The sequence below is a fragment of the Salmo trutta genome, chromosome 7 (assembly GCF_901001165.1).
Source record: "Salmo trutta chromosome 7, fSalTru1.1, whole genome shotgun sequence".
Taxonomy (NCBI): domain Eukaryota; kingdom Metazoa; phylum Chordata; class Actinopteri; order Salmoniformes; family Salmonidae; genus Salmo; species Salmo trutta.
In genome coordinates this window covers 49128026-49142268 of record NC_042963.1, presented here as the reverse complement: position 1 = coordinate 49142268, position 14243 = coordinate 49128026, and the positions used below count along the sequence as shown (strand labels likewise).

The window sequence follows — 14243 nt, the reverse complement described above, 5'->3', positions numbered from 1 at the left end:
CACACACACACACTACGTCTCACACACACTACATCAGGTACACACACTAACCTGTGGGCTTTGGACAGAGGACAGTGATTGGTCCGTGATTACCACGTTGTTTGTGCTTTGGCTGAATTATTAAATAAACTCTATTGATCCATAGAGGCTCATACAGGCACAATAAAGACACAGGCATATATCACAACACATTGATATGAGCACTAATGGCTGACGGCAGGTTGAGCATCAGAAACAGTGCTGGTTGTGTGTCTGGCTGTGCTTGGGGTCTGCCTGTGGATCCAGGACTGGAACCTGGTCAGCCGGTGGGTCCTGGACAGTGCCGGACATTGGATTCAGGGCTGGGTCTGGCGATGGGCCCAGGTCAAGCATATCTGCAAGGGCAGCAGATGTAGTAGGTGTTAAGTTAATGTTTTAAGTATATATTATATAAGAAAAAGCAAGCACTTGCGGTGGTATTATCGCTCGAGGGAAGATCGAGAGATACAGCACTGAAAATAGGATTTGAACAAGGAAAACGGAATGGGAACTTTGATCAAAGCATTTGCCCGGCACAAATCCGCTGGACAGGCATGGAAGGAGATCAGAATGTGCTATTTGTCAAAGCACTTACCTTTGGGTTAAAGACTGTCCTCATAAAAATGAACAAGTTAAACTAACAGAGGAACATGTAAACACAGAGAGAGAGTCAATCTGCTTCTGATACTGAGATCTTTATAGTTGAATCCTTAGGATCTGCTGTGATTGATACTGCATGTACACGCACAGTGTGTTGTCCAAAATGTTTTGATAGTTATGTCAGTGAATTAAATATAAAATAAGCACAAAATATGATTGACACACCAAAGCAACATAGATTTCAAATTTGGAGATGGGAGAACCGTCCATTCTACCAAGAGTCAAGATACTAGCAAACATTGGTGTCACATTGAAACAGAGGTGGTCCCTGCAGATATTAAGCAAAGCTTCCTTCAAGAAGGCAGAGGCTGTACTAGACATAAAAAAATTACATGGCAGTGATGTTTTAAACATCCAGTGACCCTTGAACTTACTACCTCAGGCCACTATTGTGTAAACATTTTAGACAAAGACATCACACAGTCCATGTAAAAATGTGATTCTGACTGGCACAGAGCACATGGAGATTCTGAACACAGCGAACATGAACACAAGAGGAAAAACTCTAAGTATTGTTCACAAACAGTTTGGACATGCTACAGTTGACAGACTTCAGAAATGACTCAGCAGTTCTGGGAATAATGATGATGAGTATTTCCATTCTACAGCAGACGGTTAACAATTGTGAGACATGCCAGAAATACAGCAAACCTGAGCCCAGACCAGCTGTTGGTTTGCCACTGGCTTCCAAGTACAATGAAACAGTGGCTGTAGATCTGTATGAGCTAGAACTAAGTGTGTGGTTCCTTCACATAATCCACCACTTCACACGCTTCAGCGCTGGAAGCATTGTGAATACAAAGAAACCCAGTGAAATCGTCAGGCACTTCATGCATTCCTGGTTAAGTGTGAATGGCCCGTCCCAGAAATGGTACAGCGACGATAGGAAAATAATAATGAAATAAGAGAACTTCAACATGGAAGTAAAGACAACTGCTTCATACAGTCCATGGAGCAGTGGACTTCTGGAGAGACACAATCAAACATTGAAAGTGAAGCAAGACAATGGATGTGACTAGAAAACAGCCCTAGATTGGGCTTTGATGTAAAAAAAACTCAATACACAATGTTCATGACTACAGCCCTTACCAACTAGTGTTGGGGCAGAACCCTAATCTTCCCTCTGTACTGGTTGACAAGTCACCAGCACTAGAAGGGACCAGTGTGAGTGCGTGGGGGTGGGACAGCACCTTTCAGCACGACATGCAGCGAGAAAAGCGTTCACTGAAGCACAGTGTTCAGAGAGAATTCGCAGGACTCTGCGGAAACAGCTTCAACCCACCAAAGAGATGTACGAGACTGGAAACAAAGTGTACTACAAACGAGTTGACTGTCAACAGTGGAAAGGACCAGGAGTAGTCATTGGCCAAGATGGTGTGGTGATATTTGTGAGGCACAATTGTCAGGGTCCATCACTCAAGACGGTGGAAAGTAAGTTATCAACAAGATGGGAATCGGCCTCCTACTGAAAATGACAAACGACACATTAACAGACACAAACCTACCAAAACATTTTTAACCTTTATTTAACTAGGCAAATCAGTTAAGAACAAATTTTTATTTACAATGACGGCCTAACCCGGACGACACTGGGCCACTTGTGCGTCGCCCTGTGGGACTCCAGATCACGTCCGGTTGTGATCTGGGATCAAACCAGGGTCTGCAGTGACGCCTCTAGCACTGAGATGTAGTGCCTTAGACCGCTGAACCAGGGTCTGTAGTGACGCCTCTAGCACTGAGATGTAGTGCCTTAGACCGCTGAACCAGGGTCTGTAGTGACGCCTCTAGCACTGAGATGTAGTGCCTTAGACCGCTGAACCAGGGTCTGTAGTGACGCCTCTAGCACTGAGATGTAGTGCCTTAGACCGCTGAACCAGGGTCTGTAGTGACGCCTCTAGCACTGAGATGTAGTGCCTTAGACCGCTGAACCAGGGTCTGTAGTGACGCCTCTAGCACTGAGATGTAGTGCCTTAGACCGCTGAACCAGGGTCTGTAGTGACGCCTCTAGCACTGAGATGTAGTGCCTTAGACCGCTGAACCAGGGTCTGTAGTGACGCCTCTAGCACTGAGATGTAGTGCCTTAGACCGCTGAACCAGGGTCTGTAGTGACGCCTCTAGCACTGAGATGTAGTGCCTTAGACCGCTGCGCCACTGAGGCGTGACTTTGTCACACAACCCATTTTGTAATGGAGAACTTATATAATAACTTGGGACATTTCATTATTTTGTTGATGTTTTATTTGTCTTTAAAGAAAAGTGGGAGATTGGTAAGTTCATGTTTAAAGTATCCCTATATTTCTGTTATTACGGTGCTATCACTCTGTTATTAGTACGCCTGCACAGTAGTCTCACTGGAGATGGACCTGGCCTGAGTGTGATGGCAACTATGTACTGTGGAAATACGGTGAAGTAAATGTTGTTAAACTGGTCATTTTGTGTTAACAGTAGAGACCTGAACCGGAGTTGGTTCCGGTGATGGCTGGTCCAGGAGACACTCTGGCTGGGGTTTCTGTTGGGGTGCCAGCTCAGGCACCGGTTGCAGGCAGAGGTGAAGCATGTCGGAGCGCTGGCAGCTGCTGATCAGGCTGCAGCACTGGCAACGGCTCGTCTGGCTCTGGTGCTGCTCGTGGTGTCACCGGGTGGTGTGTGGAATGGAGCTTGGTCAGATGCTGAAACGGCTTGAGCCTCTGTGGCAGTCGCTGGTCTGGCTGCACCACTAGTGTCGGGTTGGCTGGCTGGAGCGCGTTGGACAGCAAGACTGGGTGCAGCTCTGGCAACTGCTCGACTGCCGGAGCCGTGGAGGCTGGGTTGGTTTCGGCTGCTGGGCAGGAACCGGACTCAGGACTGTTGCTGCAGGTCTTCAGAACCTGCGTAGTGCCATTGTCTCCCTGAAGTAGTTCTGGTATGCTACCAACTGTCGTCTGACCCGCTCCTTCCTGTTGGGGAACAGCAACCTGAGGTAAGACCTCTCCATGGCCCGTCTGCTGGACTTCCCAGTCCTCTTCTTGCCAGCGTGTGTGCCTCGTCTGGGGCATGGCATGCTGCATGAACTGCATCCTGTCTCTAATGTTCATGTCCCAGGCCAATTGCACCTACCTGGCTCAAAAGACCAGTTTGTGGTGCTCTTTTTCAAGTACAAAATACATAAATCAATTGAATAAACAACCAATAGAATAAACTGCATAGAGATCATATGAATCAGTTCTATATGTAATTCAATGGCATAAATAATAACAATTAATGTCTCTAGCATATCTGTGATTGTCTATGTTCTAGGCGCTACATTCCTAAGTTGAAGGACTATCCCAACCGATACATCTATGAGCCGTGGAGAGCCCCAGAGTCGGTCCAGAAGGCAGCCAACTGCATCGTGGGAGTAGACTACCCCAAGCCCATGATCAACCACGCAGAGGGCAGCAGGCTCAACATAGAGAGAATGAAGCAGGTCTACCAGCAACTCTCCCACTACAGAGGCCTCAGTGAGTCTAACTTTTAGATTATTTAACCTTGATTTATACAGGTGAACAAGTTAAGAACATAGTTATTTACAATAAAAACCTCGGATCAAGATCTGAAGACAGCAGCGATAGGAAAAAGTCCACCTCACCCGTCCTCATTAAAGGCCCCATGTGGCCGAGACATCTGATGGTTGGTTACAGTGGTCGTGTTCAGTGGGGAGAGGTTTTGTCCAATAACGCCACAGATTTGTGTTCTCCGTTGCGAACTGTTTCGCTGTGGTTTGCCCTATTGAACACGAGTCACGACCATGGTTTGGTTTCTTTTCATATAGTCTGAAAGGGGCTCTCTCGTCTGAAACCACATCCTGGTTCTCTCACAGTTCCTGCTGAGATAACTGCAGCAATTTGCCTCTTATGGGTCGTCGTTTAATGCCCCCAGCTCCACCATACTCCTTGTGTCATTTCTCTAAGAGCTGTTATGTTGGGCTCTGATGGACAGTCTGAATGGTCCCTACTGCCAACAACAAACTCTGTCATGATGACCTGTTGTCATGAGCTGCTGTTGTCTGTCATTCTGTCATCTCACTGATCATGTAATAGAAGCATTATGGTTACATTGGAAGTACCGTACATCAATTTTGTCCCGTTGCAGGGAATGGATAGATGTATGTATGTATGTATGTATGTATGTATGTATGTATGTATGTATGTATGTATGTATGTATGTATGTATGTATGTATGTATGTATGCATGCATGCATGCATGCATGCATGCATGCATGCTGGTCAGGGGTAGGCACTTCATGTTTTAACTGACCTGGAAGACAAGGTGTGTTGAATTGAGGCAATCATTGAACTGATCAAATAGCTTAGTAGGTTAGTGTGGTGCCTTGCTGGGACAAAATCCTGCAATCCCTGCGTCACTCCAGGAACAGGGTCGTCTACCCCACATGTAGGTATTGTACTGCAGTAGATGACTGATGTTGTTGACTGCTGTCTTATGGACGGGTCTGTCTGAGTTCTAACAGCACCGAAAAGCATCCTGATTCATGCAGCACAGCTCCTGGTTTATTCTATGGCTCTAGAGAGCCTCCTAGTGGTAAAACAAAATGTTGTTTTTCAGTTTACATTGGATGACTTGCCCTTGTGTTTTCATGCTGCGTCAGTCGTTATGTAGGCTATTTCCAGTCAGTGTTGCCATGGTAACATTGACGTAACATCGGTCTGTGTGTGTGTGTCTCTGTCAGGTCTCCTGGCATCTGTGCCCACCATTCAGGAAGAGGCGGAGCCTCCCCCGACAGACGACTCTCAGGCCAGTAGCAGCACCTGTGGTATGTTTGGAGGTGTAGTTCTTATTTTGTAGTCTTTTTAAAATGTTTATTCATCCTTTAATTAACCAGGGAAGTCCTGGTCAAGAAAGCAGCATTTTTCACATTTTAGTTGCTGCTTATGTGGCTCAATAAAAAAACAAGCAAATGATTTTGGAATTGAATCACTTGAAGCTTCCAACACAGTGACATTGGCTTTTCTTTTCTTAAAGTTTCAATGCACCAGCTAGACAAGGAAATGTCTATAACAGAAAGTAAATGATTAAATGTACAGGAATAGACGTTACTAATCTAAACTCTACTGAATACAGAGTCACCCCCACACACTTCGTCTGCCCAGTCCAACACTCTGAAGAGAGGCAGGCCTTCCGAACCACAAAACACCCAGACGTGCACCCACACAAAACACCAGCACACCAGCACTGCCAAAGGAGACCAGCAACAGGACCAGGAGCAGCAACAGGAGCAGCAACAGGAGCAGCAACAGGACCAGGAGCAGCAACAGGAGCAGCAACAGGAGCAATGGGAGGAACAGTCAGAGCATCAGCCAGTGGATCTGCAGTGACACACGGTAATTAGCTAAACTATCTGAAGACACTGGGTTGTTCTTTTAATTATAATTTTTTTTAATTATGAGATTCATTTTTACTTGAATCTTTTCAGAAGTCATCAAAAAAGTAAAATAATAATTCAATGCTCTTTTTTGGGGCTGTTTGTAAAAAGTTAGACACACTCCAGCTATTTTGGAACTTTTCCTTTTGGAAAACAAAATGTATAAATACGGTAAGCAAGCAATGCAGGTGTAGAAGCACGGTGACTAGGAAAAACTCCTTAGAAAGGCCAGAACCTAGGAAGAAAGCTAGAGAGGAACCAGGCTATGAGGGGTGGCCAGTTGGCCAAGATGTTCATAAATGACCAGCAGGGTCAAATAATAATCATCACAGTGGTTGTCGAGGGTGCAACAGGCCAGCACCCCAGGAGTAAATGTCAGTTGGCTTTTCATAACCGATCATTCAGAGTATCTCTAGAGTTGAAAACAGCAGGTCTGGGACAGGTAGCACGTCCGGTGAACAGGTCAGGGTTCCATAGGCAGAACAGTTGAAACTGGAGCAGCAGCACGGCCAGGTGCACTGGGGACAGCAAGAAGTCATCAGGCCAGGTAGTCCTGAGCCATGGTCTTAGGGCTCAGAGAGCGAGAGAGATCAGACTGACCCTAGCCCCCCGACACATTAAATACTATAGGCTGAGACAGGAGGGGTCGGGAGTCACTGTGGCCCCATCCGACGATACCCCCAGACAGGGCCAAACAGGCAGGATATAACACTAGAGGAGCAATAGTGAACAAAAGAGGAAAGGTCCACCCCTCACTTGTGCCGTGTCATGAGGATACCTGGACCACTTATTAGGGATGTGACAAATGGAAAAAATATCAGTTTTAAACTGACCCTTTTTAATATTATTTTTTTACTGTTAAAGACGATGATGTAGTGGTGGAGTCTCCCAGTGTTGACTCCCTTTTGAGTGTCAAGATTTGATTCCGCAAGCAATCGACTCCTAATATATATAATATTTTTTGGAAGGGAGGAGACTATTATTTGCCTTACTTCTGAGAACACAAACACTAGCATCTTTCATAGCGTGCTAGTGAGGGACAGAGAGGAGAGGGGCACGGTATAGGTAGGTCGGCCATCAGGCAAACAGTCAGAACCATGCACCATGTCTATCGGCAGTTAAAAGCTGTATCTCGCAATTGAATGCTGTATCCCACAATTTCTTGGCTTGAAACGTCATCAATGAATAGGATATTGAGACGCAACACTTTGCTCACACACAGTATGTGCATGGGTTCGCTTCGTGCTTCAACACTCTTAGTTGTTGTGGAAATGTACCCGTTATGCTGTTTATGTTCTGCATCTATGTCAAAAACCGTCACACCCCGACCACCTATTGAGACGAGCTGCATCCTGTCTACTGGTGATTTAATGAGGTGAAAGGAGACTGAAGTGTGACTCTAACTGAAGCTTTGGTTTGTTGTCTGTGTCTTTAGGATCTTGCCATGTGGGATGGTGTATGACAGAAGGACATGGCAGAAGACTTCTGATGTCCTGCGCTCACCCCTATCCTTCTGGCAAGACTGGTCACTTACACACACACAGAGCTTTTTACGAACCATAACCACTTTATAAAATCTAAGAATAACAGCAACTCCAGATCAGTGTTAAAAAACAGCATCATACTGGTTAATAATGTATGTGTATACAGCAAGGTTACAATGAGTGTATTATATAGAAGGTTAGTGCTTACACCTTTCAGCTTTCCTAATCTAGCATTTAAAAAATTCAAAACATTTACCACAACATTTTATTAGTGTGTGAATAACCGCTTTAAGACTGCAATAGACCCTCAAAGATACTAACCTTAGAGTTAAGAACTCGCCGGGCAATCTCAAACTGGGGAAAATGTTTTAAATCCCCAAAAACTGAACGCATAATAACAAAACGCATGCATGTAAATACGCAGGTCATATGGTCTATAAAGATTTGATACGATTTGTATGTGCATTTCAAAGATGTGGATATTTCAGTGTTCCGAACAACCTCCATTCTCAACTTATTTATGTCTGAGGTTCCACTGTCCATATATCTGTTCGCTATTTTGCTGTATGTTATTTTGACTTCTATCACAATGACATGATTGGTCTGTAAACTAATATTTTGCCTGTGGCAGAGAATGTATATTATCAATCAGTGAAATAAGCATCAATTGTTGGTGCCCTTCATTAAAACTATGGAGAATCATAATCTATCAAACCCTTACTGGAAAAAGAACGACACCCACCTGCTTCTACCCACCATGGGGAGTGGGGCTGCTTCTACCCACCATGGGGCTGCTTCTACCCACCATGGGGAGTGAGGCTGCTTCTACCCACCATGGGGAGTGGGGCTGCTTCTACCCACCATGGGGAGTGGGGCTGCTTCTACCCACCATGGGGAGTGAGGCTGCTTCTACCCACCATGGGGAGTGAGGCTGCTTCTACCCACCATGGGGAGTGGGGCTGCTTCTACCCACCGTGGGGAGTGGGGCTGCTTCTACCCACCGTGGGGAGTGGGGCTGCTTCTACCCACCGTGGGGAGTGAGGCTGCTTCTACCCACCGTGGGGAGTGAGGCTGCTTCTACCCACCGTGGGGAGTGAGGCTGCTTCTACCCACCGTGGGGAGTGAGGCTGCTTCTACCCACCGTGGGGAGTGAGGCTGCTTCTACCCACCGTGGGGAGTGAGGCTGCTTCTACCCACCATGGGGAGTGAGGCTGCTTCTACCCACCGTGGGGAGTGAGGCTGCTTCTACCCACCGTGGGGAGTGAGGCTGCTTCTACCCACCATGGGGAGTGGGGCTGCTTCTACCCACCGTGGGGCTGCTTCTACCCACCGTGGGGCTGCTTCTACCCACCGTGGGGCTGCTTCTACCCACCATGGGGCTGCTTCTACCCACCATGGGGCTGCTTCTACCCACCATGGGGCTGCTTCTACCCACCATGGGGAGTGGGGCTGCTTCTACACACCATGGGGAGTGGGGCTGCTTCTACACACCATGGGGAGTGGGGCTGCTTCTACACACCATGGGGAGTGGGGCTGCTTCTACACACCATGGGGAGTGGGGCTGCTTCTACACACCATGGGAGTGGGGCTGCTTCTACACACCATGGGGAGTGGGGCTGCTTCTGCACACCATGGGGCGGCTTCTACCCACCATGGGGCTGCTTCTACCCACCATGGGGCTGCTTCTACCCACCATGGGGCTGCTTCTACCCACCATGGGGAGTGGGGCTGCTTCTACACACCATGGGGAGTGGGGCTGCTTCTACACACCATGGGGAGTGGGGCTGCTTCTACACACCATGGGGAGTGGGGCTGCTTCTACACACCATGGGGCTGCTTCTACACACCATGGGGCTGCTTCTACCCACCATGGGGAGTGGGGCTGCTTCTACACACCATGGGGGGTGGGGCTGCTTCTACACACCATGGGGAGTGGGGCTGCTTCTACACACCATGGGGAGTGGGGCTGCTTCTACACACCATGGGGAGTGGGGCTGCTTCTACACACCATGGGGAGTGGGGCTGCTTCTACACACCATGGGGAGTGGGGCTGCTTCTACACACCATGGGGAGTGGGGCTGCTTCTACTCACCATGGGGCTGCTTCTACCCACCATGGGGCTGCTTCTACCCACCATGGGGAGTGGGGCTGCTTCTACACAGATGAATTAAACGGATGAAAAATGCATATGCATTCGTCACTGTCCATTCACCTCATTTAAACTTGTCACTTATGAGTTGCTTATGTAAAAAATGTATGGACAAAACTGTTGATAGGCATTTCTCCTTTCTGAAGCACATCAACCTACAGAAAATCCTTTTGGCTAAATATGTTTTTGATGGATAAATCTATCAGACTACAACACTACAGTTAATGATAATGCTGTCTACTAATACAATAATGACTTGTTTCAATTAAATACCATATGTGTAAAGGATTTATTAGTTCACGCTATATTCTGTGTTTATCAGCCGTGTGTGTGTGTGTATCTCTGGTATCATTAAGATCATCTTAAGTACATTGGTAGGCAATTGAGGAACAATGATCTTGGTGCTACACACATTTTGGGGAACTCTCCCCAGTGTTGTGGAACGACACAGAAGGGGAACGAGTTGAGTAGGAAATACTGAGACAAACTCCATTTATATTTTCCATTAAAACAGTCACCATCTTCTAATTGTTTGTCAGTCACCAAATATTGTACACCCCAAGCAAAAGTGTACATTCACTATAATTAAGTTGCCATGATGAGCTTTTGTTGAATAGTTGTATTTATTTATTTGTTTTGAATTGTACAAAGGAATATATTTTCATTAAAGTGCTGATAGAATTGTGGACCCATTCAGTATTCTTGGTTGTAATTGTTTTATGGACCTTACTATCACATTCTGGAATTCACTATTGTAATGATGAGAATAACTGTAGAAGATGTAGTTTGTAGTAAATATCATTGCATTGTGTATTTACCCTTTTTCTTGAGGTTATGTCATTTAGCCACTGGAGGGCCACATGCAGTAGGTTGACACAGGAATATACTGGAGGTTAGGTATCTGGTAGACACGATCGTATTGAATCTAAGGTCTAGGACTGAGCTAGAACAATTTTGTCGGCTGATCATATCTATTAATTGATGCAACAAATAAAAATTCACTCCAACCTTAATTGTCTTGTGAAAATAGGGTTGACTTACCGATTTTGTAATGACATATTGATTAATCAACAATCAATGAACACTTTTAAGGCCAAAGGTTTGTTTATTTAAGGGCTAGGCTCAGATCAGTTATAGCTATAGAGGTTAATTATGTCTTACTGTGCAGGCCAGTTGTAGTCTGTGAGGATGAGGTATAAGTGCTTTGTTTACCAGCAGTAACACTGATGTGATATCCTCAGAGATCACCACTAATGGAGAGAGTCCTCTCTCTCTCTCTGTGTGTCTCTCTGTCTCTCTGTCCTGATATCCACTCTGATAGAAACAAATGGTTGTGTAACATCCTCTTACAGTGAACAGTAGAGGAGAAATGGATGAGGGACAATCAAGCTAAAGGCTGTCTTTTAAGCACTATTTTGATATCTGGTAAAGACTTGTCTCAGTGAAACAGAAATTTGAGCTTCCATGTACAGTATAATTATCCTGATCTGTAACTTGATAAACTAAAGAGGGTATTGTTAGGATGGATGAACACAGGCCCAGTTTAATTTACATAGCACAACAGTAAATGTCCCACTTTCCTAGTGAGTAAGTCTATTCAATTTATAGGAGCTGTATTTTACAAGCCCCACATGTTAGTGGCTAGCCAGTGTTGTAGTGTGTGTACATGTCATGACGTGTCCATAGGGACAGCAAATCACATTATTTGAAACATGATAGACTAGACGTATGTAAGCTGAAAATTCTCTCTGCTGCACCATTACACACATCAGTTTGTTCAGAGCGTGAACAGGGCATGAACCATACTACACAACACAGTGGAAGCCATGATGTTCTAAGAAGGGCCAGAGACCTTCCATGTCCTCCCTCTTCAGATCAAGATGACGAGAAGAAGACGCTTTCAGCAGCAGCTCCATTGATCTTGGCAGTCACCACTTCCCTTCCTTTAGCCTGCCCCGGTCACCACTTCCCCTTCCTTTAGCCTGCCCCGGTCACCACTTCCCTTCCTTTAGCCTGCCCCGGTCACCACTTCCCCTTCCTTTAGCCTGCCCCGGTCACCACTTCCCTTCCTTTAGCCTGCCCCGGTCACCACTTCCCTTCCTTTAGCCTGCCCCGGTCACCACTTCCCTTCCTTTAGCCTGCCCCGGTCACCACTTCCCCTTCCTTTAGCCTGCCCCGGTCACCACTTCCCCTTCCTTTAGCCTGCCCCGGTCACCACTTCCCCTTCCTTTAGCCTGCCCCGGTCACCACTTCCCCTTCCTTTAGCCTGCCCCGGTCACCACTTCCCCTTCCTTTAGCCTGCCCCGGTCACCACTTCCCCTTCCTTTAGCCTGCCCCGGTCACCACTTCCCCTTCCTTTAGCCTGCCCCGGTCACCACTTCCCCTTCCTTTAGCCTGCCCCGGTCACCACTTCCCTTCCTTTAGCCTGCCCCGGTCACCACTTCCCCTTCCTTTAGCCTGCCCCGGTCACCACTTCCCCTTCCTTTAGCCTGCCCCGGTCACCACTTCCCCTTCCTTTAGCCTGCCCCGGTCACCACTTCCCCTTCCTTTAGCCTGCCCCGGTCACCACTTCCCCTTCCTTTAGCCTGCCCCGGTCACCACTTCCCCTTCCTTTAGCCTGCCCCGGTCACCACTTCCCCTTCCTTTAGCCTGCCCCGGTCACCACTTCCCTTCCTTTAGCCTGCCCCGGTCACCACTTCCCCTTCCTTTAGCCTGCCCCGGTCACCACTTCCCCTTCCTTTAGCCTGCCCCGGTCACCACTTCCCCTTCCTTTAGCCTGCCCCGGTCACCACTTCCCCTTCCTTTAGCCTGCCCCGGTCACCACTTCCCCTTCCTTTAGCCTGCCCCGGTCACCACTTCCCCTTCCTTTAGCCTGCCCCGGTCACCACTTCCCCTTCCTTTAGCCTGCCCCGGTCACCACTTCCCCTTCCTTTAGCCTGCCCCCGGTCACCACTTCCCCTTCCTTTAGCCTGCCCCGGTCACCACTTCCCCTTCCTTTAGCCTGCCCCGGTCACCACTTCCCCTTCCTTTAGCCTGCCCCGGTCACCACTTCCCCTTCCTTTAGCCTGCCCCGGTCACCACTTCCCCTTCCTTTAGCCTGCCCCGGTCACCACTTCCCCTTCCTTTAGCCTGCCCCGGTCACCACTTCCCTTCCTATAGCCTGCCCCGGTCACCACTTCCCTTCCTTTAGCCTGCCCCGGTCACCACTTCCCCTTCCTATAGCCTGCCCCGGTCACCACTTCCCCTTCCTTTAGCCTGCCCCGGTCACCACTTCCCCTTCCTTTAGCCTGCCCCGGTCACCACTTCCCTTCCTTTAGCCTGCCCCGGTCACCACTTCCCTTCCTATAGCCTGCCCCGGCCACCACTTCCCCTTCCTATAGCCTGCCCCGGTCACCACTTCCCCTTCCTTTAGCCTGCCCCGGCCACCACTTCACCTTCCTTTAGCCTGCCCCGGTCACCACTTCCCTTCCTTTAGCCTGCCCCGGCCACCACTTCACCTTCCTTTAGCCTGCCCCGGCCTGTGTATGGCTGGCTGTCCTGTGGAGGAGGAGGCAGGCAACCTGAGTAGAGCTGCATTGAACCAAGCCCTCCATCATACAGGAGGAGACCCTACCCAGCCAGGGTTGATAGGCTGGGGCTAAGAGGGTGTCTCTTCCCCCTCCCCAGTCTCTACTCTCCATCAGGCAGGGCTGCACCTCTCCCATCCTCCCATCCCATCATCCCCCAGTCATTATACTGGACCAGAGGGGGAACACATAAATACAGAGACCAGACAAGTGCCTCGGTGGAGCCAGTGGTGAAGACGAGATCTATGCTGTGTGGAAAATAATCTGGTCTATCTTATGACTGGATCCCTCAGTGTTTGTTTATTAGGATGCGCGTTCTTCCTGGGGTCCACACAAAATAGAGAACATGACAACTAACAAAATACTGATACACTGACAGACAAGAAAAGTCGCACATTTTAAATACAATGGTATGCAAACAATACCACAAAAATTATACAAACAATACAACTAATAAAATGTGTGTCCTCTCAATGTTCTGATGCTGTAGTTGACCTGTGGGCAGAGTGGATGGCGAGTGAAGAGTGGGAGGATTGTGAATGATGCTCTATTAAAATGAGGAAGTGCTTTAATTGCCTGTTTAATCGATCACTTCCTTGTCCCTCTGCCTGCCCTGCCCTGCCCTGCCCTGCTGATGTTACTCTGCCTCAGTCTGGCCATGGAGTACAACGAGGATGGAGAACAGTGGTAGGAGGAGGAGGATAGAGAGAAGTGCATGGAAGACCAGTGGCAGAAATGGTACAGTAGGGCTGCACTTCTAGAGTTAAACCAGGGTTGTATTCATTAGGGCAAAACGTAACAACATTTTTGCGATGGGAAAACAAAAACAAGTGTTTTATTTTTGGACTTCTTCAAGTGGTTCCATCCTAGTTTCAGTCCGTGTTTTCCGTTTGGTGCCTAATTAATGTCTCAGGCAGTTATAGACCTTTACCTGGGGGTAAAGATACTGTGCATAGTATCATCAGAGG

At 47.7% G+C, this 14243-nt stretch overlaps 2 protein-coding genes across 3 annotated transcripts in view; both read left to right on the top strand.

Moving 5' to 3' along the window:
* cry2 (cryptochrome circadian regulator 2) overlaps window positions 1–10395 on the top strand; it is a 29339-nt gene extending 18944 nt beyond the window's left edge. For both annotated transcript variants that reach the window (XM_029759255.1, XM_029759254.1), the window contains 4 exons: window positions 3955–4157; window positions 5384–5467; window positions 5776–6035; window positions 7512–10395. In XM_029759255.1, coding sequence (XP_029615115.1) covers window positions 3955–4157; window positions 5384–5467; window positions 5776–6029 — 541 coding nt within the window. In that variant the 3' untranslated portion in view covers window positions 6030–6035; window positions 7512–10395. The remainder of the gene's footprint in view (window positions 1–3954; window positions 4158–5383; window positions 5468–5775; window positions 6036–7511) is intronic.
* On the top strand, window positions 8818–10401 carry LOC115197592 (histidine-rich protein PFHRP-II). The gene is made up of 2 exons (XM_029759256.1): window positions 8818–9274; window positions 9408–10401. The coding sequence occupies exons 1-2, from the start codon at window positions 8843–8845 to the stop codon at window positions 9729–9731; spliced, it is 756 nt and encodes a 251-aa protein (XP_029615116.1). The 5' UTR covers window positions 8818–8842; the 3' UTR covers window positions 9732–10401.
* Window positions 10402–14243: the final 3842 nt, after the last annotated feature.

Bases quoted from the DNA above. Each gene is read 5' to 3' on its own strand.
- LOC115197592 (XM_029759256.1), top strand. From the start codon at position 8,843: ATGGGGAGTGGGGCTGCTTCTACCCACCGTGGGGCTGCTTCTACCCAC. The intron at 9,275-9,407 runs CATGGGGAGTGG...GCTTCTACACAC, and splicing joins ATGGGGCTGCTTCTACCCAC to CATGGGGCTGCTTCTACCCA.